Source organism: Chenopodium quinoa, unplaced genomic scaffold (genome assembly GCF_001683475.1).
Source record: "Chenopodium quinoa cultivar QQ74 unplaced genomic scaffold, ASM168347v1, whole genome shotgun sequence".
In the NCBI taxonomy this organism is placed as follows: domain Eukaryota; kingdom Viridiplantae; phylum Streptophyta; class Magnoliopsida; order Caryophyllales; family Amaranthaceae; genus Chenopodium; species Chenopodium quinoa.
This window is the reverse complement of record NW_018744239.1, coordinates 10,491,840-10,516,427: the sequence shown is the minus strand read 5'-3', so window position 1 is coordinate 10,516,427 and position 24,588 is coordinate 10,491,840. Positions and strand designations below refer to the sequence as shown.

The 24,588-nt window shown below is 41.0% G+C and overlaps 1 protein-coding gene across 1 annotated transcript; it reads left to right on the top strand.

Annotated features, from left to right (window-relative positions):
- The first annotated feature begins 309 nt into the window (after positions 1-309).
- On the top strand, positions 310-1,455 carry LOC110694385. The gene has a single exon (XM_021871554.1). It carries the CDS (start codon positions 310-312, stop codon positions 1,453-1,455), a length of 1,146 nt encoding a protein of 381 aa, XP_021727246.1.
- Positions 1,456-24,588: the final 23,133 nt, after the last annotated feature.

Genomic DNA, 24,588 nt, shown 5'->3' with positions numbered 1-24,588 from the left:
TCAATATTTTAATGCAAATATTTTCTCTCTTCTCCTGATCAACACTTTGGTTACCTGCTGTGCATGCTCTAAATGGATAAGGATTTGAAATTAAAAATTAATATCTTTTACAAAATAGTTTATTAATTTCCCTTCTACTCTTTTACTAGATGAAAGTTCGTATAGTGCACGATTTTTAATATATTAATCTCACGAAAGAATAATTTTCTTAATTAAACCATATAATATTTTGATGAGTCCCTATACGATGCGTGGAGGAGATTCAAGCGATTGCAGAGGCAATGCCCCCACCATGGTATTCCTGAATGGATGTTAATCCAAACCTTCTACAATGGCCTAACTCACGAGTTCCGTATCTACATTGATGCTGCGTTCCGGGGTTCTCTCTTAACAAAGAATCCAACTGATGCAAAGGAGTTAGTTGAGAAAATGGCGGCCAATGATAACTATCATCCAGGTGGTCGTAACAGTGTGAAAAAAGGAGATAAATTAGATGTTGATGCTTTAACTCTTTTGACTAGTTCTGTGCAGGCATTGACAAGCAAGTTCGATAGGTTCCAAGCTGGAACATCCACTAGCTCACCTGAGATTTGTCAATTGTGTAATGTGGAAGGTCATATTGCACCCAATTGCCCACAAAGTTTAAATGAGATGTCGATTGAGGAAGCTAATGCATTCTACACCTCTAACCCCAAAAGGCCATATGAACCCCATTCAAACACATACAATGAAGGTTGGAAGAATCACCCAAATTTTTCCTACAAGAATACCCAGGCTCAACAAAATCCACGTCCACCACCACCTCGAAACAACAACTATAATGCACCACCTGGTTTCCCACCAAGGCCACCTCCAATCCAACAACCTATTCAACCACCTCCTCAAAAGTCCAACCTTGAACTAATGTTGGAAAACTTTATCACCACAACCAACAACTCCATCTACCATCAAAACAGTTCCATACAACAGCTACAAGCCCAGAGTAAGCTCATGGAAAATCAGATAAGCCAACTTGCTCACCAAGTTGGTCAATCCTTAAAGACACCGGGGACCTTTCCGGGTCAGAAAGAGCAACCACAGAAAGGGCATTTGAATGTTGTTACTTTGAGAAGTGGAAAGCAATTGGATGATCCTCCTATCAAGGAGCCATCAAAGGAGGTCGTTGAAGAAGTAGGTGAAGGTGAGAAGGAGATTCACAATGCTAAGGTCGAGGATGAAGAAAAGGATGCAACTCCAAAGCCACTTGCTCCATATGTGCCTAAAGTTCATTTTCCTCAAAGGTTAGCCCAAGCTAAACTTGAGAAAAAGTACGGTAAATTTCTTGACATTCTTAAAAAGCTTCATATAAATATTCCGTTTTTAGATGCTATATCCGAAATGCCTTCATATGCTAAATTTTTAAAGGATATGCTTTCTAACAAGAAAAAGTTGGAAGAGAATGCTACAGTTCTTTGAATGCAGAGTGCAGTGTTATTTTGCAGAACACTCTACCTAAGAAATTAGGTGATCCAGGTAGTTATTCAATTCCAGTGAAGCTTGGAGATATTGAAATCAATAGGGCACTATGCGATCTTGGTGCAAGTGTAAGTCTCATGCCGTTGTCCATCTGTAAGAAGCTACAAATGGGTGAACTCAAACCCACACGCATTTCCTTGCAACTTGCAGACAGGTCAGTCAAATTTCCTTTGGGAGTGCTTGAGGATGTACCTCTTCGTGTAGGTAAATTTTTCATTCCTTGTGATTTTGTTGTGATGGAAATGGAGGAAGATGTGAATGTTCCAATTATACTTGGTAGACCTTTCTTAGCTACTGCAGGTGCAATCATTGACATGACGAAGGGTAAGATTACTTTTGAAGTAGGTGATGAAAAATTGGAATACTCACTTTTGAATGTTATGGGTACTCCCTCTATGGGAGACACTATTTGTCAGGTTGATGTACTTGACGAGTTGCAGAGTGAGAATCTTCCTTTGAGCAAACCAGATGACGCACTTGAACAAGTGCTAGTAGGAAAGGATGATGGTGATGGAGATTGGGAAGCAAGAGAATATGCCAGGCTACTTGAAGAAGCAAAGGCCAACCCAATCGCTAATCCAATCAGAGAAACACTTAATGCAATGAGTATTGGGGAGAATACTAAGCCTCCCGAGGTAGAATTGAAACCTCTCCCTTCTAATTTACAATATGCATATCTTGGTCCTAATAATTCATACCCTGTTATTGTTAATGCTGAACTCAAGGACACAGAATTGGAGCAATTGCTCAATGTTCTAAAAACATATAAAAGTGTAATTGGGTACACCATTGATGATATTAAGGGTATTAACCCTTCTTTTTGTATGCATAAAATTATTCTTGAAAACGATCATGCCTCTTCTGTAGAACCTCAAAGAAGACTTAATCCAAATATGATGGAGGTAGTGAAAAAAGAGGTTCTAAAATTGCTTGTTGCAGGAATAATCTACCCTATCTCTGATAGTAAGTGGGTTAGCCCTGTACAAGTAGTACCAAAGAAGGGAGGTATGATCATTGTCAAGAATGACAAGGGTGAGCCAGTGGCTACTAGGACTGTTACAGGGTGGCGAATGTGTATAGATTATAGGAAATTAAATAAGGCCACCCTTAAGGATCATTTCCCCTTACCCTTTATTGATCAAATGCTTGAAAGGCTGGCAAAGCATTCCTTTTTATGTTACTTGGATGGATATTCTGGTTTCTTCCGAATCCCCATTCGTCCTTGTGACCAGGAAAAGACTACTTTCACATGTCCATATGGCACTTTTTCATATCGCAGGATGCCATTTGGATTATGTAATTCCCCTACCACTTTTCAAAGCTGTATGATGGCAATTTTCTCAGGACTCATAGAAAATTTTATGGAAGTATTTATGGATGATTTCTCTGTCTATGGAACATCTTTTGATGTATGCCTTGAAAATTTGAAAAAAGTGCTCTAAAGATGTAAAGAAGTCAATCTGATTCTAAACTGGGAAAAATGCCATTTTATGGTGCAACAGGGAATTGTTTTAGGTCATGTTGTATCAAATAAGGGTATTGAAGTTGATAAGGCTAAGATAGAGGTCATAGAGCGTTTACCCCCTCCGAACTCTGTTAAAGGAGTTCGAAGTTTCCTTAGTCATGCAGGTTTTTACCGTCGTTTTATTAAGGATTTTTCGAAAATCGCTCGTCCTCTAACTGAGCTCTTAGCTAAGGATGTTCTTTTTGTTTTCTCTGATGCTTGTCTTGAGGCTTTCAACAGGTTGAAGGAAGCTTTGATCACTGCTCCTGTCATGCAACCCCCAGATTGGAGCTTGCCGTTCGAAATCATGTGCGATGCTAGTGACTATGCCGTAGGAGCCGTTTTGGGGCAAAGGAAGGAGAAAAATCTTCATGCCATTTATTATGCTAGCAAAACTCTTAGTTCTGCTCAAATGAATTATGCCACAACTGAAAAAGAGATGCTAGCTGTAATATATGCAATTGACAAATTTCATTCTTACTTGGTTGGCTCTAAGGTTATTATTCATACAGATCATGCAGCATTGACGTACTTGATGACCAAAACCCATGCAAAGCCCAGGTTGATTCAATGGATTCTTCAATTACAAGATTATGACATAGAGATCAAGGATACAAAAGGGACGGAGAATGTTGTTGCAGACCATCTCTCCCGTCTTCTCCTTGACCCTGAGGATGGGGACGATACTCCTTTCGATGATTCTTTCCCTGTAGAGCATTTACTAGCTTTATTGCAAACTGAATCACCTTGGTATGCTGACTTGGCTATTTTACTCTCTACAGGTACAATGCCTCATGGCTACTCCTCTCAACAGAGGAAGAAATTCCTTTTTGAGGCAAGGACATATTTCTGGGATGATCCGTTCCTGTACAAACAATGCGCAGATTCTATGATTCGAAGATGTATTCCAGAAATTGAGGTGGATTCCAGAAATTGTGGTGGACATGCAGGCCCTTCGAAGACAATTGCAAAAATCTTGCAATGTGGATTTTATTGGCCTACAATGTTCAAGGATACATACGCCTATGGCAAGGCCTGTGATAGATGTCAACGGACTGGTACAATATCCAAGAGGAACGAGATGCCACTCAACAACATACTCGAGGTCGAGTTGTTTGACGTGGGGGGGATAGACTTCATGGGACCATTCCCTGCCTCCTATGGAAACCGATATATTCTAGTGACCGTTGACTACGTCTCAAAATGGGTTGAAGCAATTGCTACTCCAACCAATGATGCTCGTGTGGTAAGTAAGTTTTTCAAGAAAGTCATTTTCCCTCGTTTTGGTTTACCACGTGTGTTGATTAGTGACAGGGGAACACACTTCCTAGAGCATCGATTTGAAGCAATGTTGAAAACATATGGGGTGCAACATAGGCTTGGAATTGGCTATCACCCTCAAACAAGTGGCCAAGTCGAGGTATCCAACCGAGAGATCAAGTCCATTATAGAGAAAACAGTTGCTAGAACAAGGAAAGATTGGTCCGCGAAGTTAGATGATGCATTATGGGCGTACCGAACGGCTTTCAAAACGCCAATTGGAACAACCCCATATAGACTTGTCTACGGGAAAGCATGCCACCTGCCCGTTGAGCTTGAACATCGAGCATTTTGGGCCATCAAAAGCTTGAATTTCGATGCTAAGGCAGCAAGAGAAAATAGACTGTTACAACTCAATGAACTAGATGAGCTTCGTCTCGAAGCTTATGAATGTTCAAAGCTATATAAAGAGAAAACAAAAAGGTGGCATGACAAAAAACTTGTGAGGAGAGAGTTCAAGGAAGGAGATCAAGTCCTTCTTTTCAATTCTAGGTTGAGATTATTTCCAGGAAAGCTTCGGTCTAGGTGGTCGGGTCCATTCAAGATCAAGAAGGTGTATCCCTATGGCACTGTCGAGTTAGAAAATGCAAGAGTAGAACCCTTCAAGGTCAATGGGCAAAGAGTAAAGCATTACCGAGTTGGTGACCCCATCGACGAAGGAGTGGACATCACACTCTCTTCCCCATCACCGAGCCAATGAGTTTCATCATGGTCAAGCTAAAGACCTTATAAACAAGCGCTTTCGGGAGGCAACCCGCTTTTTCATACTTTCTTTTCTTTTTCTTACTAGTTTTATTTCCCTTGTGTGTTTTTTTTTGGTCGTTTTTATGTTGGTTTTGCTGTTTTTACAGCGAACGTCGATGCTTCGGAGAGCAAGGTATCAAGGGAATTCGTCAAAGTGAGAAAATGAAGAAGTCTGCTAGCTGCCCGATCTGACCGGGCATTATATGCTCGATCGGGTGCGAGAGCATGCGTGGGGTAAGAGATGCTGCAAACTTTAGCAGGGAAGGTTGATCTTCTTCGCCCGATCAGACCGGGCAACATATGCCCGATTGGGCGCGAGAAGGTGCTTGATATTGGTTGCTGCGTAATCTGCCAAGGCAACTGGCCCTTACTTGCCCGATCAAACCGGGATGTAACTGCCCGATCGGGTAAGAGGGGGTAAAGACCTTTGGTATTCAAAAAAAAAAAAAAGAGAGAGAAAAGATAAATAGTGCCTGATCAGACCGGGCTGCACTAGACTGATCGGGCGCGAACAGCAAGAAGAGACCTCAGCCTCCCTCCGCCCGATCAGATCGGGAAAGTCCCGCCCGATCGGGCGCGATGGAAAACCTGCGTTTTTCAGCACTAAAGAAACCCGATTTTCTTCTTCTTTTTCTCATTTTCTCATTCATCCTCATACATCTTCCACTCTTTCTCTCTCTAAAAACCCCCAAATTCTCCAACCCTAACTCTTTCAATCTCCATAAATCCATCAAATCTCCATCAAAACCTAAAATTTCTTCATCCTCCATCCTCTTTATTCAATTTCTAACATCCACAACCATTTTTTCTTACCCCAATTTCCCTTCTTACAAACTTCAAAGTTAGAGACAAAAACCTTCAACCAACATCAATGGCTTCAATTTCCACAAGGAAAAGGAATAGAGAGGCACAGCAACAACCACAATTGGACTTGGAGAGCATCCCGGCATACCCGAACATCCGGTTCGTTCCCGAGTTCCCGAACCAAAAGGCAAGGTTGCTTGAGCTTTAATATCGGAAGGTAATTCCTACTCGGTTCATAGACCGAGCCCTTCTTGCTAGGCTAGGAATTCATATTGAATGTCGAAATTTGTTTTCTAGACTTGGCATGACTCAACTATTTAATATGATACATTATACATTTGAGGACATTACTCTTGAATTCCTAAGTTCATTTGATGTTGTGAAAGGTAGAGACGGTTTGGTTACGCATGTTGTGTATAGATTAATGAATAAATCTCATCGTCTCACCTTGGATGGCTTTGGTAGGAAATTTGGCCTCTCCTCTACGGGTTTGACTGTGCAACCCGGTAGTTTCACCTCAGGGGAGTTGTGGTTGGCGATGACGGGTGAGAACATAGAATCAATGCAACATGCCCGTGCCCATAAAATTCATCAACCGGCCCTTAGGATTTGGACTAGGTCATCGGGGTGGACAATTTTTGGTAGAATTGAACCTAACAATGTTCGGGCGGATGAGATTGCCATCCTAGGTAGCTACCTTAGGTTGGGAGATGAGGGAGAGGGGTTTAGGATGAACATAACTCACTTATTTGCCCTTCGTCTTAGGAAACAAGGGGCGACCTTCACCACCCTCAAACCAAATGGGGAACGCACCAACATCCCCATTGTCCTAGGTGGTTTAGTTACTCATCTAGCGGTTAAGGAGGGCTTTGTAGAAGCTAAAAACCGACCTGTGTCGGGCCCCATCACCTTGGACCAGCACTATCTCACCACCACCGGCTGGTTGTCGGTGGAGTACGGCAGTTATAGCTGGCTACTAGACAGGAGCACTAGGCGGTCCATTACCTTACCCGCCCCCGAGCTTACTAGGATCCAACCCTACCAGCCCTCCTACCTATTCGAGGCCCCTGATGGCCCACCTCCTCCTACTGCACCTACTAGGACCTATCATAGGAGAGAGCAGGGCGGCGCATCCTCATCCTCCACCATTCCCCATATCCCTACCGACCGTGAGTCTATCATGGCCGGAATACAGGAGCTTAGGTTAGGCCAGCAGAACCTAGCCTCCCGTGTTCACACCTTAGAGACTGAACTACGTCAGTCTATGTATCCTGTATATGATTTCTTTTGCAGGCAGGGTCATCTCCCGAGGGATGCTCAGCACCCCTCGTGGTACACCTTCCCCGATATGACCGACATTGCAGGTACTAGCGGGGCGGCTAGTGGTGTTGACGATGATGATGATGATGGTGACGATGGAGGTGATGATGATGATGATGGTACTGAGCTTGAGTTCGAGTGAGAACTCCGGTATTTCCTACTTCCCACTTGCTACAATGAGGACATTGCCAAGTGTAGCTTGGGGGAAGTTCGTGCATAGTAGCTTAGGTATGTTCTCTGAGTTTTTATTGCTTTGGTTTGTTTGATTTTATTGCTTTTGGTGTGTGTTATTTGCTTTCATAGGCTAGTTTTAATTGCTTTGATTAGAAAAAAAAACTTGAAAAAATACGAGAATCATGATAACTAATGGCCGTTGAACTACTTCCCTGTGCCCTTATCCTTAATGATAAAAAGGTTTTGATTTAATTTCGATTGAAAGACTTGCATTGTAGACTAAAAGATCATGATTTGACCTTGAATTTGTTGATCCCTAGTAGGAGTCAAAGTTATTTAACCATGTATGATTTAGGAGCTTGACTGTGTTACCCGTGAGGCTTGAACCTTATATATTCATTCACGTGTGTGTTTAGTTCCTGGTGTAGCATTGATCTTAGTTTTGATTCTAGACTCTTAGTAGTGTGTCTTAATGCATTGCACGTGCATGTTGAAATGACGAAGGCCATGTTCATTAGGTGACCTCCAGACGAATCTAGAACATCTGTTCCCTTCTTGCTTACCCATGTTGTAGCTTGACTATATTTTTCATAAACTTCACAAATATTACCCCTTGTCCCCAATTTGGTTACTTTTCCCAAGTCTAGCTTGGGGGAGCTATATTATGCGGTATTTTGTGTGATTTTAATTTCAAGTTGCAATTGATGAGAGACATATGAAAAAAAAAAGAGAGAAAAGAAGGAAGACTAGCATGGAGGTTTGTTGAAAAAAAAAAGAGAATAAATCGAAGAACAAGGAAAGAAAATCTTGTACTTAAAATGAAAGAAAATGTTTTTGTTCTCGAGAAAAGAAAAAAAAGAAAGAAAAAAAAATGTTGATGAAGAGAAAAAAATTGAATAAAAGGAAGCTTGAAGTTAGAAAGAAATATGAAGAAGTAATGGGTGCTTTTATTGTAGTTAGGTTTGTGTTTTGTTGATTGAAAAATGGTGAATCGAGGTATGACTCATTCCATTGGATAGCTCCCCGATTAGACTAATATAGCCCACATTTCCCAAATTATTTCCTACCCATTCTTATTCCCGGCCTACGTTACAAGGTTCAAAAGTCCTTCCGATCTTCGTGCATAGCGTTGTGTTCATGTGAAACGAGTCTTTTGTCAAAATGCTTGAGTATATGTTGCATTTCGAGTCGACATTAACTAGGTTGAGCGATATTATAACCCTCTAAACACGCGAGTGTTTTGATATGGGGGGATTGCATTATTGGTGGGGATGGTGAGAGATTGAGCTCATTTTTAGCTCGCCACATAAAAAGTGTGTTGAGTGACCACCGATGTGAGATATTCTAGTCATCGATTTCTGAATTATACATGGTTGGTCTCGTTTGACGATTAATTAGGTAGATTGACGGTTTGAGTGATTTGAATGGTTGGCTAGGATGCATGCTTGTTTGATTTCGATTTTTGAATCCATGTTTTGAGTTTATATTATGGGGTGAAGTATGTTGTTTGGTTGTTGATTGTCTTGCTTGAGGACAAGCAAGAGTTTAGCTTGGGTGAATTTGATATACACGTTTTATACATATGTTTTTCCTGACTTTTCACTACATTCTTGTATAGTTTTGGGCTCTTTAGAGCCACTTTCCGCTAACATTCTCTTCTCTAGTGTGTTCGGTGCATTTTCATAAGTTTTACAGGAACTTGGAGTTTCCCGGATGATTCGGACACGTTTTGAGCCATATTGGAGATGTTGGTGAACAAGGATGTAAAACCGAGCTGAACAAGAATCGATCCTTGAAGAACAAGAAGGGAGTGTTGGCTGACACTAATGTTGAAGCAAAGAAGCTATTCTAAGCTCTTATGCCACGCGCCCGATCGGGCAGACCTCACCTGGTTGGACCAGGCGCGTGGAGACTGGAGGCGTTCAAGATTATGAAGATCAGCAAGGCAGCCAGGGTAGACGTTGTGCCTCGCGCCCGATCGGGTGCTACCTGCCCGGTTGGATCGGGCGCAGAGGAAGTTCAGAGAAGAAAGCAGCGCTGTTGTTTATACCATGTGCCTGATCGGGCATGTCAATCCCAGTCAAACTGGGCACAGGTGTGCGCAACTCCGAATTCTAATTTTATTATTTTTAGGTCATTAAGGGTATAAATACCGAGTGTAATTTTCTTTAGTGGATTATTCAGATTTTCCTTAAGTCCTCTTTCTCTCTCTAGAACTTTAGTTTTATTCCTTTTAGCAATTTTAACTCTTAGGTTAGATTTGGGTATTGTTGATTAACAATTTGAGTAATTTCAATTGAAGCGTCATTGGTATTCATCTTTATTCCTTTCTCTTTCAATTATTTATGGTTTTCAATCATGTATTCTATAATTATGATTGTTATTGCTTTCTTCAATATGTGTGAGTAGATTTCTTATTCCAAGATCTAGGGTAGCCCAATTATGATTGATGCATGAATTAATTCTTTAAATTCCCTAATAACCATTGTAATTGTCTATGCTAAATTGATTGCGATTATGCCAATGCCATATTAGAGATAATTAGTATTGTTATTATTCCATTGTTTCTATCACAACGAGAGTTGGATTTTAACGGAATTGAGTAAATTGATTTAGGATTTGAAATTCAACATGAGAATAGTTGAATTGATAATTGGGAAGTGAAGTAAAGTGTTTAATGTCTCTAATTTGCATGATACCATGAGAATAGGCTTGATTGTGGGTTAGGGAAGCCATTGATACTAGAGACAGGTCTTTGGTATTGGTTAGGGTTTGCTTTTTCCCATGTTAATTGGAATTGTATGTTAGGGGTAGATATATAATTGCATCTATCGTAATTGTGGTGATACTTGATCTTGGATGTTTTAGCTTATTGATTCATTATATTCTTTGATTTATTCTAAGTTTTCCATACTTTAGCTCTTAGTTATTCTATCATTGATTGATTCTTGCTTGGTAATTACTTGAGTCTAAATAATTTAGGTGAACCATAGTCTCTGTGGGATCGACGCTGACTTACCCTGCTACATAATTAGGAGGAATAGTTAGGTTATTTTTGCTAGGTGTGCGACCGCCTATCACACATGTATGTTCTTTTTCAAACCAGGTATGTTTTTTTTGCCTTATTTGTTTGTTTAATCGGGTGCATGGTGTACCTGGGTGCACAGATCATGCATTACCAAAATGAAATATTTACCTGTAATTAAGGAACGGAGGGAGTATATTAGTTTTATATAATTTATTATGAGACCTTATTCATTAAGGTGAGTTATGTGGAAATTGATTTGCTAGTTAATAAAAAGAATTATGAATATAATATCTTATTCATTAGATATTAGAATAAAATATTGAATGTTAAAGGAATTTTTTTTTGTTTTTTTAATAAGTTAAATATAATCCTAAATCACAATTCATTGTTATAAGACCCTGTTTACTAGTTGATTTTTGTAAAACGTTATTTACAACATTTAAAGTGGCTATATTTAGGGTCGTCTCAAAGATTTTTGGGGCCCTGTTCTAAAATATAATTGGGGCCCTACATTGGCTACATATTTTTATTAAACTATGATTTGAATATTTTGGTAAACGAACGTTACTCCATAATGATTTCATAAAAAATTAAATAAGCACCAAAAGTTTGGATTTTTTAAAATCATATTCATAAGTACTCGTAACTTAATACAACTTTAAACCTATTGTATTTTAAAAGTGTTATTCTTTGAAATACATAGAACGCAAATCAATGCTCAAAGTAATCTTTTATAATTCAACCTAAAAATCAGAAGAAAAAAAAAAGAAAATAATAATAATAATAATAATAATAATTAAAAAAATTATATAATGTTAGATGCGCCAACAGTTTTGCAGTAGCAAAGTAATATTAAGGGAAATTCTCTTTGGTACTCTTGTACTTTTAAATTTTCTCTTTGGTGAAATCCAAAAAAACTTAATTATCTTTGGTAATCATTAATTATTAAAATATACTACCTTCATTAAATGTTTTGTGCAACTTTTGCCAAAAACGGATAATCAACATTATGTGCAACTTTTCATTTTCTTTCCTATTTTAGTAAACAAAAAAGCTTACAAAAACTAATTTACCCTTACTTAAAAAAAAAAAAAAATCAGATTTTCATAATTATTCCCTTATCTTATTTTAATTTGATTAACATAAAACTAATCTACCTACACAAATCTAATGACTCCCACCAAAAATCTTCTTATTTTCTCCCAACTACCACCATTTATTCATTTCCCCAACCACCTAGAAGTAATTGCCATGGCTTGTTTTGCCCCATTTTACTTCTGGAGATTTCTCCAAAACGTAAACCCTAGATCTTCATCTTCTACCTTCTCACTCCTCTTCCACCTTCAATTTCTGCAATCTCTCTCTCCAGATTAAAATATTTAACTAGGGTTAAATTTTTTTATTTTTTAATAATAATTTTATTAAAAAAAAAACCATCAGCGCTTTCCCCACCAACCCGGGGACTCGCCCAGCTTGACCCCTTACCTCCCCGGCGCCGATCGCACCCAGACCTCCCCTCTCCGACGCCGGCGCCGTGCCTAATCCCCTGTCGCGTGCCCCTTCTAAAAAAAAAACGTAGATTGATTATGATGATTGAGCTTCCAATAAAGAGCAGGAGCAGACAATAAACAACAACCCACATTCAGCATTCCCAGAAAATCCATAATCCAACCCATCAAAATTAACAATGACAACTCAAATTATTAATCAAATAATCAATATTCAAACAATTCAGTCACAAGTTAACATGAAAGTTCACTAAAAAAAGGCGAGGAGAGAGAAAGAACAATGAATGATCAATTATTGGGTTTTTTTGGTGAAGCATCACGCGACATGGGAAGAGGGAGGGGATTAGGCATGGCGCCGTCGCCAGCATCAGATAGGGGAGGTCTAGGTGTGACCGCCGCCAGGGAGGCAAGGGGTTGGGCTGGGCGTAGAAGGCAGGGGGGTGGCTGGGTTGGTGAGGAAAGGGGTGGTGGTTTTTTTTAGAAAAAAATATTTTAAAAATAATTTAATTATTAAAAACTAAAAAAAAATTAACGCTAGTTAAATATTTTAATCAAAATATATCATTAATGTTATGATTAATATATTTTAATAATTAAAGATTACCACAGATAATTAAGTTTTTTTTTGCATTTCACCAAAGAGAAAATTTAAAAGTACAAGAGTACCAAAGAGAATTTTCCTAAGATTAATCCAACTTTAATTTGCCAAAAAAAAAAAAGAAAAGAAAGAAAGAAAGACATACTTTTAGGACTAAGTTCACGTAACAAAATTAAATTAAAGTAGTTGTAAGTTGTAACTTGACCAATAGCACAAAAAATCGACAACAACAATGAATTACGAGCATAGAACAATTGTCGTTTACACCCAAATTCTCAATTTATGTAATTGAATAACTTTAAATGCAATGATTTATCTTTTGATATCAGGATTTTGGATGGTATAAATAGATAAAAATTCAACCATTTTGTTTTGGGGTTTTCTGTGTCCCTTGTCAGGCGCCTGTACCTGCAAAACAACGGAGACTCCGGTTGGGTGGAGTTCCGCCTCCGACGATCAAGTTAGAACGTGTTTGGAAGATGTAAAAAGTGCGAAAGTAAAGTAGTATCTTCTCGGATTTTGAGATCGGGAATATTCACTGAGGTGATAGTTAATTATCTGCAATCATTGACTGCTCTGGTTTGTCGTGTATTTCCTGTGTGTTCCCTAGGTGGGAGCATCTCCCTTTTATAGGGTCTTGGGATTCGTGCCACGATCCTAGGTTACGAAAACCTAGGAAAGATGGGCTGGCATGGGAATTGGGCCTTGAAGGCCGTCATTTTCCCTTGCTAACTTTGAGTGCCATGTGTCAACTAGTGAGTGGCCCTCATTGGACCTGTCATGAGGTGACTCGTGTCCCATTCTTATTGGACCACGTGTCATGGATATTTTTACCCAAATCATTTGCCCCTCACAAGGGTGACGTGACGTGCCACGTGACGCTTGTGACACTTGTCACTTAGGCGTTGGTGAACAGTTTCAACTGCTCAACTTCTGGGGAAATTACGGGGAAGCCCCTGAAATTACCCTTCCATAAACAACATTTTACCTTCCTTTTTTCGGACATTTCCAAGATCTAGAAAGAGAGTCAAACGTCCCTAGAGAGAGAGCTTATGACAACCGCCTGTGTACCTTTAGAAAATTGCCTCCTTTTTTCAATTAGATACAACCGATCTACCGTCTGTGCATCCCACAAACGGGAGAAAATCTGAACCGCCTAGGTACTATCCAGGCTTCTCTTGCTTTCCAAGTGGTTACAGCCGGTCATCCGTCTGTGCACCTAACAAACAGAACTTCCGAGAACCGCCTGGGTACTTTCCAAACAATTCTCCTTTTCCAAGTGGGTACATCCGGTCTTCCATCTGTGCACCTCACAAGCAACTGCGTGATTTCTGCCTTCCTGATACAACCAGTCAATGCTTGCATTCATTTCTGAAACAACTTAAAGGTACCATCTTTCTCCTTCTCAACTCTTTCATACTTTTTCCGTTTGTGTACACATCATTCCATAAATGGGTTCACCACCAGCACACACGGCACAACCTAGTTCAGTAGGCAGCCGGTCCCCTGGTACGGCTGAGTCTAGGATTGGGGGTGCCGTCTCTGGGTGTTTGGATCACCCTTGTTCATCTCCAAATCCGACCTTCTCCGTGTCTATGCAGGACACTATGGCTCAGACAAGATGGACGGCTGTAGATCCGGAATATAGGGAAGAGAGCACCGAAAGTGTGCCACTTGAGGTAGTTCAGGCTGAAGAGGAAAGATGATCCTTTTCGGGTGCACCCAACACTCCTAGTGACGGGATCCTTGAATCAGAGGATAGAGACGGTGAAGAAGCCACCTCTGTGTTTGGCTTTGAGGAGGCGGATGAGGCTGTCTCTGAGAGAGGCGGGAGTGAGACCGCCTCTAGGCCTAGCTTTGAGGAAAGCAATAGCTCACTATCTCCGGTTGAGGATAGTGAGGCTGAAGAGAGATTAAAGTGGAACAATGAGGGGGATCCTTTCTGGATCCATGTATCTGCCAAAGACAGGGCAAACATGGAAAAACACCTAGAGGTTTTTAAGTCTAAACGTCCTCTTGGCGAGGGGTATGACATCCGGGTGCCGCCTGAATTGGGTACCATTGCCTGGAAAGATGACCAGCCAAATGCCAACAACTACTTCGGCTGCTATAAGGCGGTCTTCCTAGCGGGTCTCCGCTTCCCCCTCCACGATGCAATCAAGGCTATCCTATGAGGATATGGCCCATGAGTGTGGAAATTAACCCCAAATTCTTGGGTTAACATCTTGGGCTACATTGCTGCCTGTGAGATGCAGGGCCTTCATCCCAGCTGGGAGGCTTTTGCCCACATGCACTATATGAGTCGTAGCCCAGACGGCTGGTGGGCGTGGTACACCTTGACCACCTACCCTAACTATTTGATGACCCTAGACAAACTATCTAAGTGGTATGACTGGAAGAACCGGTTCTACCTGGTTTCTACCCTCAAACGGCGAGATAACTTAGAATATCGTTGTTACAACAAGAAGTCGGATCTATTGTGACAGAAGTGTAAACTCTCAAAGGTTCCGGCTGAGGACTATGAAAAAATTATAGAGCCGGGGATTTTGAACTTACAACAACCAAATGTATGTAGAACATGCATCCTGCAATGTTATGCCATCTTTATTGTTTCTAACGTGAATTATTTTCGTCTACTTGATGATCTGACAGATGATTCTTTTTGCAGAGACCGCCAGAAGGATGCTTCCCCAAGAAGAAACTCCTGTCCATTCTACGGCGGACCTCCGCAAGGAAAATGCAGAGAAGAAGAAAGTCGCACTGGCGGCTAAGGGCCAGGTATAGATCGCCTTCCCCAGCTTCTCCCTTATTGCATGTTTATGTATACAGAAGGTTATGAACCAACTGTATGATTAATACCTGCTTCCAACTATATGCTTAATGTCTAGTTCGTTTTTCAGGATGGAGACAAGGGGGCTCCCAGATCCCTTTCCAAGATTATCAAGCGGAAGCCGAATGACAAGGTCACTAGATCTACGAAGTCTAGAAAATTATCTTCTTCTCAGATGGCTTCTGGGATTCCGGTTGGGAAGGGTCGTCTGACCATTAGGGGGAAGAGTATAAAAAATTTTAGTATGGGGATAGACCTTACTAACAAGTCGGGTGCCTCTGAGGTGCCAAAGGGTGGCGAGCCACCCAAAGCTACAAGCGGTTCTGCAGCGGCTGTAGGTGATCTAAGCCTTCAGCCTTATCCCTAAGGTACTGTTAATCCCTTCAACTTCCCCTTTGAGCTTGGTTGGCCCATGCAGGTCAAATCACATTCACTGCTACAATTAGAGGGTTCTTCAAGCAGCCGGCAGTCTGTTGGTGGCGCTTATGTAGCTTTTTCACCATATCTACCTTCTACTGCAGATCAATCCCCCCCGGTGGCTGGATGTGCAGCAGTTCTCCAAGACCATGTTGAGGTCTATTCCCAAAGAGGACAAGGAGGCCATCCCTGGGATTCAGGCGTTCAATGTTGAACGCATCCTCTCCCTGCTGTCTGAGGTATAATAGCTTTACTCACATTTCTTTAAGTATATTTCCGATAGCTTTTCTAACCCCGTTTGCATGTATACAGACAATGCTACGAGTAGAGGGCTGAAAAAGTCGTATGCTCGAAAACAGGAAGAGGTAAGGCGAGCTAAAAAACAAGCGTCTAAGTCCACTGACGTTGCTTAGTATCAGATTACAATAAATGAACTTGAGACTAAAGCTGAGCTAATGTCACAGGCGGATTCCATCAAGCAGCTTACGACTGCCCTTGCTGAGGCTAACCTGAAGGCCTCAAATCTAGAGGCGAAGCTAAAAAATGCTCAGGCGGACCTCCAATCTCTGAAGAACGCTGATAGGGAGAATGCCACTCTCCGAGCATACGTCGATCATCTGAAGTATGAGATGGTCGCCTCCTAGGGAAACTTCAGGGTAACTCTGGAGGCTGAGGAAAGCCGCCTCATAGAGGAGAATGAGCAGGACTGCGAAGACCGAATAAGGATGTCCTGGGACCTTATACATCAGGACGCTAAGTATGGCGTCTGGGCCCTGGCCTACAAGTACGCAGATTTTGTTCTTTCTGCAAGGGCGGAAGGGAAGCCAGAGCATGAACCGTTTGAGGAATGGGCCAACAAAGAGGCCTCAGACAAGGAAGAGTCAGGTGCAGGGCAGGAAGAGTAGAAAGAGCAACGTGAAAACGAAGCCTAAGTGAACTCTGCTCCACCTACGCCTGGAAGGATGTGCCTGCGGCCCCGCCTCAGTAAATATCAGCTTTTGTTAGTTCTATTTGGCCTTGGGCTGTCTGTATTTCTGTCTTGTGTGCCGAGTATTTCTGTTGTACTTATTGACAATCCGCTTCAACTCCCCGGACATAGATCCGGTTTGAGAATTGCTCAATTTTATGAAACAGCGAACTGAGTCGGTTTTATCAATTTTGCTTCAATTTCTACGATTTTTGATAGGCATATATATTTTTCTAAGTGCATAGCATGGTACACACGGTTTAACAGATGTATTTGCCCCTGAACGGACATACGCTTGGTTTCAAAAGTAGGTTGATTGAACTAGAAATTCTTGATACCTGTAAGAGTATGACTAATTTCTGGGTCAATCAATCACTAAGGTGATTGCCCCCAACCAAGTGGACAGTCGCCCATTGAGCATTCGGATAGAAAATCAGACGGTCTCTGACCGGGTCTGAATAAATTTTCTAGAGAATTTTATCCAAGTTGGAATGACGGCCAATTACCGGCTGATGTCAATAAGACATGTGGTTTTTGTTACGCCGTTTATGTTCCATTTTAGATTATTCAGGTCAAACGGCTGTGAGTTAGCCCTCATGGGTTGATCGGTCTTTTCGTGATGTCTTGCTCTTGTTGGAGTAGATTTTATTGTTTAGTAGCAGACAACCATTAACCCTATCTAGTTGCTTTAAATGTTCAACTGCTAAGTTTTGGACTTAGCTTAGATCTTCCAATTCAACCGTTTGTATTACCTCCAAGCAACAACGGGTTGAATCTAATCAAGATAGTAACCGGTTGTCGTTTGTTATAGAACAGGCGGTAACCTTCGTTATCTAGACCTTATTGGATCGATTCAGACGGCTGCAAGCTTATCTTTATCTAGATAGTCGGTAGGGCTGATTGTTTTTGAATTTATAGAGCAATGTGCCACCCAATGGGAGATTCTCTCTGCACGAATTCACTCGGATGGGCATCGCCGATTGCCTACTCATGTCGGAGCAGACGTAGTATTTTAATACTATTTGGCCATTAGCCTCATTAGGTTCCAAAACAAACAATGCCTAGCTGCTAAGTTTTTGGACTTATCTTATACTCATGTTATGTTTTAATAAGGTCATCTGCACATTGCACATACAGTATTCCCATTGAGTGATGTATACAGAAAAACAGCAAAAGTGTTTAAAAATAAAAAGCAATTTTTTATTGATGGAAAAAATTACATGTCTTAGAATTAGTACTTTTTTAAGTTATCTACATTCCAAGATCTGGCTAGCTGCCTACCGTCTGGGGTTTACAGTCGGTAGGTGTCGCCTCTCACTTCTTCATAGATCCGGTAGGGGCCTTCCCAATTGGGAGTCAACTTTCCTTGCTCATTGGCCCTACCGATTGCCTCCATTTTCCGTAACACAAAGTCCCCTACTTTCAAGGGCCGCTTGTGTAATCTTTTGTTGTAGGCTCTTGTCATTCTCATATGGTAAATCTCATGACGTAAGGTGGCATTGCGCCTGTTAGGTATTCAACAATTCAACAATATAAGAATTACTTAAAGATGGTGGAACAAAACCTAAAACAGTGTATAATTTCAATCTAATTATACAACAATCAATACTAATCAAAGTATTACAAACCAAACACCAATGTCAAAGTAATTCAGAAATTACAAAGAAAACACTAATATGAAAGATACTAAAAACTTGCCTCTACTCCAAGCCAATGAAACCACCAAGAACATGAGAATACCAAGAACCACGTGAGTCTTCAATACCGGATACTTGTCTAAGGCGTGTAAACACTTTCCTAAAGTGATTATTTCCCCCACCACGGTGCTTCGGTTGAAATTGGAAAATCACTTTGAGATACAATAGACAACACTACAATCTTTGCACTAAGATTTGTAGCAAGATGATCAAATTCTCAAAGGTTAACTTAATTGATAGATTTTTCTATAAGAGATTGCAAGTTTCTTAGAGAAATGTGTGAAGAAGAGAGAAAACTTATAGAGGAAAATTAGAGAGAGTAAAAACCAGAATTCCCATCATTCTTTTAATTTCGCAATTAAAAGAATAAACGAAACCGCAACTGCCTGGAGGAGCGGGCGCTCTTCTTTTAGGAGCAGGCGCTCCTCACGACCCCGCGGGCACGGCAATTCAGCCCGTGGGCGCGGATAGGGAAATCACATATTTCACCCATCTCTCTAGAGATGCCTGGCCGCGCCCATGCCGCGGGCGCGACTTTCTGTGGCTTCCCAGCTGCGGCCTCTCCATTCCACGGAGAGGGCTCTCTTCTACCACACTCTAAATTTCTAACAATCCTCCCCCATTTAGAGTGTGTCATTTAAAACTTTCTCCACTTCTAACAATTAAGCCACATCTCATGCATCAATGCCAATGTCCCTTCCGATTGAATTGACACCTAGTACAACACACTTAACGATGATCATATTCCGTGATTTTCATATGGATTGTATCACACGAATATATCCAACCATTCGAAGGTGAAGTACACACAAGACAAATAGAATTTATCATCACTTGACACTTTTAAACAGCCATGTGTCCGTATCTTTCGTAAGTTCATCAAAGTCTATATGTCCATCTAGACTTCTTAAAGCGCCTAAACTTTGAACTTATATAGGTAGTTTCTCATATACGTAATAGTGCCCTTGTGACAAGACACCGTCATCTAGAGTTTCTCAACTCTAGATCTTTGAGAACTTTGAATAAACGCTACCTTATACTTCACAAGTAACATAGCAGCATGGGTCACATAACATTGCTAACAAACATCAAAAATGCAATTCAACGACATTGAATCTAAGACTTGATGTTTCTTCAAGAGTTAGATTGGGTTTCACAAATTTGTGTTTTTGGACATAAACCCATTCCATTCAAAGCAAAATTGATGTGCCTTGGCATTGCTTTAGTAAAGCAATCCGCCAAATTCAATTTTGTAGGAACATAGTCAAGACTTATGACCCCATCATTGATAAGCTCTTTCACTAGGCTATGCCTAAGTGAAATATGCCGAGACTTACCATTATACACTTGACTATATGCCTTTATTAAAGCCGAATTCGAATCACAATGGATTGCCACTGGTGACATTGGCTTAGGCAATAAAGGCAACTCTAACATGAGATTCCTCAACCACTCAGCTTCCTTACTAGCTGAGGCAAGAGCACTAAACTCTACTGCCATAGTGGAATCGGCAATGCAAGTTTGTTTCTTGGAAGACCATGAAATGGCACCTCCCCCAAACATGAACACCCAACCACTTACAAAAAAGTCATCCTCTTTGTAAGTGATCCAGCTTGCATTAGAATATCCTTCTAAAACCGAAGTAAATCCACTATAAGACAAACCATAATCCAACGTACCCTTAAGGTACCTCAAGACCCTTCGAACTGCAAACCAATGTTGTGCACCCGGGTTACTAGTAAATCTACTAAGTTTTCCCACAGCCAATGTCATATCTAGCACTACTAGAAAACAGCTGATTTACGAGGGAAATATTACGTCGAAACACGTTCTCAGAAATCATATTGTCGGAAATTTGGGTTTTATAGAGGGATTTTCCGTTGGAAACGTCCTTACCGACGGAATTTCCGACGGATTTTAATTTCTTGGAACCTTAGTCTGACCAGAAATGGAGGTCCGTCGCAAGGTTCCGACGGACATAAATCCCTCGGAATATTCCAACCTTCCGACGGAATTTTCCGTCGGAATCTTCCCCTCGTCCGACGGATTTTTCTGTCGGAAGATCCCCCCTTTCCGAGGGAATATTCCGTCGGTAGTGTGAATTTTCCTACGGATATTTTCGTCGTAACATTCCGAGGGATTACAATTCCGTCGCAACCGACTGACGGAAATGTCCGTCGGAACATTTCTTCTTTACGACAGAATATGTTTCCGTCAGAACCTTGCGACGGAATTAACGACGACAATTTTCTATTTTGGCTATATATTTTCCTCCGAGACAGACCTGTAATTCCTGCTTCTTATATTACTCACTGAATAATTTGTGCAAATATATATATATATATATATATATATATAGATACTAATTCCAATGTTTACAATAAACACTAAGTTAATCTAAAATTAGAACTAACAAACACTAAGTTCATCAATGCTATACAATAGCGCGAGAGCCCTGGCCAGCTCCACCAAAACCCAGGTCGTCGTCCCTGGGATCTCAAAATGGAGTCGCACGTTGGAACATGGGTCATTGGCATAACGACCCATCATCCTTTCTTCCAGCCTCTTCTCCATTTCTTCCATTTGGGCTCGTACTTGGGATTGAACTTGGGCTTGAACTCGGGCTTCCATGTCGACTTCCATTTGTTCTCGAAGAGCCTTGACCCTGGATTCCATCTGATCCTGCATCTGAGAAACAAAGGAGGGCGTGTACTGCATGGAAGAGGTGGAAAGTCGGCGACCCATCTGGCTGCCATAGTACAGGTCAGCACTTTTGCCTAGTCCCTTCACACGTCCTTTTTTGTTCCGACCACCCACTGTCTCCTAGTACAGCTCATTCGGACTCTTCTGAATCCTTTGAGTGCTAGCCGCCTCAACCCTCTTTTGGTAGGCCTCCTACAAGATAAACATATAAAAGGGAACAAACGAGGTAGTCTAAGAGGTACATGCCTTGAAATGCCAAAAAAATACAACTCCCTAAGGTTTGGGACGCATTTTGGAGCCAAATTGAGCCAACTATGGCCTATATGACCTATTATTTGCACATTTTCCAAGTTTTTAACCAAATGAACTATTTCTTTCTCTAAACATGCATATTTTAGGTATTGTAAGGGGTTCATGACTTAAAATCACAAAAAACTACAAGTCCCTAAGGTTTGGGACGCATTTGGAGCCAAATTGAACCAACTATGACCTATATGACCTATTATTTACCCATTTACTACGTTTTCGACCAAATGACCTATTTCTTTCTCATAACATGTCTATTATAGGTATTCTAAGGGGTACATGCCTTAAAATCACAAATAACAATAACTCCCTAAGGTTTGGGACGCATTTGGAGCCAAATTGAACCAACTATGGCCTATATGACCTATTCCTTGCCCATTTACTACTTTTTCGACCGAATGAACTATTTCTTTATCTACACCTATTAATGAATAATGAACCAAGGAACAAAGTTTAGGGAATTTGTTACCGCAATTTCCTGAGCTGTGGGGTTTACTGCCACTGTGCCTTTCCCAGGCAGCTCCTTGAAGTGTGTCTTCATAAATAACTCAGGAGCTGTTGGAAGCTGGCCCTTGTTCTTCGCCGCCTTTGATACAAAAAAATAGGAATAATCGTTAACCATGTCAAACCCTTGTTACATTGAAATACACAAATATGTCTTGTAATATAAGATATTTTTAAATAAGCTTACCATCCATTTTGCATGTTGGGTAGCTGCCAACGAACCCTGAAAGTGGGTCCCTCGGATGGGATTTTCCATAGAACCGCCCCTTCTGTTCTTCTGGTTCTACGCCGACCTCTCCTTATAAGTTGGATCGTTAGCAACAATGTCCATCATCTCCTTGTGGAGCTCCGCACTCAACTAACTTGGCCTGGAGCCTTTCATCTTGTGCGTGATGGTGTGGAACATGTCACGCAGGCGTGTGGCTACCCTCCTCCGAAATGTGATCTTCACTAGCTCGTCCATCTGAGGTGCCCATCTGAATTGTGCCTGCAAATGATAAAATACAAAAGTTATACACAAAACTAAATCAATACAATAGCTAAAACATGTATTAACCAAGTCCCAAAAATATCATACGCTGAACAAGTTCCACCAGTGTTCCTTCGTAGCTGCAGGAACTTCTCCAAAGTTCCTCCAAGGGGCTCGGTAGTATCCAGTAATCGTACCGGATACCGCACTCCGAACCTTAGGATCATCAAACCTATAAGAAACGGGAAACAATAATGTTAAACAAGTTCGAAAATAGTAATATAGGCATTGTATCTGATCATCCATATCATGATATGTACGTACCACAACGTAGTAGGGTCCAAAATCGGGAGCTGTGACTCATCCGGTGCCTCATCTTGTGACTCATCCCGTGGCCCATCTGATTGAGGAGTGGATGGGGACATCTGATCGTCACCCAAATTGTGTGCCTGTGCATCGAACATCTCCTCATCCTGGTCGTCGGGGAAAAGGGTGCGGGCGGTCACTTTCTCTTTCCCCTTTGCTTTCTTCGACGACTGCCCACTTTTTCCACCCGCCATGACTACCTGAATCAGATGTTAGTAAAATGACAAGATATTATAAATAAGGAGTGCAGTGCAACGTAATATGACTTTTATACAAACACTAAAAAGTTTTACATAAGCCTCATTAATATTTTGATTTTACAATAAGAAGCATACTTTTAAAGGAGATTAACATATTCTCCTATTCAATACTCTCATCACTACTTTCACTACTAGAGTCATCACTACTATCATCTAATACTACATTGACGTCATCATCATCGTCACTATCACTAGAGCCGATACTAGATTCATTGTCTTCATTGCTTGAGATCACAAAGCTATCGTCATCGTCTTCATCATCACCATCCATGGCGTAGTCTGGAATGTCACTCGGCGGGCAAAGCGTTGCATGTAATGTTGGGGATGGTGATTGCAGAAACTCTAAGTCCACCGGAGCATCAACCACTGACCTTGCATGTGTTTTAAACACAAACCACCATTGAACTCGGTCCCATTTCAGGCTAGGGTATGATGCGTAGTACACTTGAGCCACTTGGTAAGATAAAACAAATGGATCATAGTTGGGGTATTTCTTACTATAATTTACTTCGATTAGCTTGTATTGTTCGTGTATGTTCATTCCCCTACCACAATCCATCTAATTGCACTTAAACAAAATTTTCTTGTACTGTCTCTTGGGTCCCGTGTAGACAAGTTCAATTATGTCGTCTAAGATGCCGAAGTACTCTCCATCATCCTCACTTGATACACACACACCATAATTCATGTTGTATTTGTGCTTGCCATGGGCATGTGTATGGAAATTAAATCCACCTACAAAAATATGGCCCCAAGTACGAACTCGCCTGAAGGGACGCATGCACAACGCTCGTAGGACATCCGAATTTGGCTTCTCTTCGACCACCTATAAAGTGGTTGAATATCAACATCAAGGTTCCTAAATTCAATTAATTGAAATGTAACATGTAAAATTGATTATTATTTCACGGTTACACCGCGTATATCACCTTGTGATGAAACCAATCAGAGAATTCAGTTTCGAAATTCTCCATGATATCTTCTCTACGCTGGAAAGGTCGAGTACTAAGAATGTAGTCCTCAAACTTCCTACGAGGCCAAACACACATTGTAAATCTACAAAGTCATCATTGTAAATGATCGTAAATACGAATACACTGAATACATGGGCCTAATATACCTTTCGTATTCGCCAAGAATGTCGGTGTTTCGTAACACGAACAAGTGTGCACACTCGAGTTCTTTGTCATCTAAGAACCGAGTTCTACCCTCATTTGACACACAACCACTGTCCTCTTTGAACAACTCTGGTATTTCAGCGTCGTCCGATGTGGACTCAACGTCGGCATTCACATTTCGACCAAGATCTCGAGTTTTAGTGTCAACTGTTGACTGAAAATAATTGGAGCAGAAGTTTGTTATCTCTTCAGTGAGATAAGCATTGCATATGGACCCTTCAACTCGAGCCTTGTTCCCAATTTTCCGTTTCAAATGATTGAGGAACCTGCAATTACAGTTGTTATGTAACTGTTTGAACAATTGATTAGGATGTAAAATAAAGGATGTGAAATAAGGGTATTTGATTTACCCTTCGAAGGGATACATCCACCTGTA

What these genes read in the sequence shown, in the direction of transcription:
- LOC110694385 (XM_021871554.1), top strand. Translation starts at nt 310, where the DNA reads ATGTTAATCCAAACCTTCTACAATGGCCTAACTCACGAGTTCCGTATC.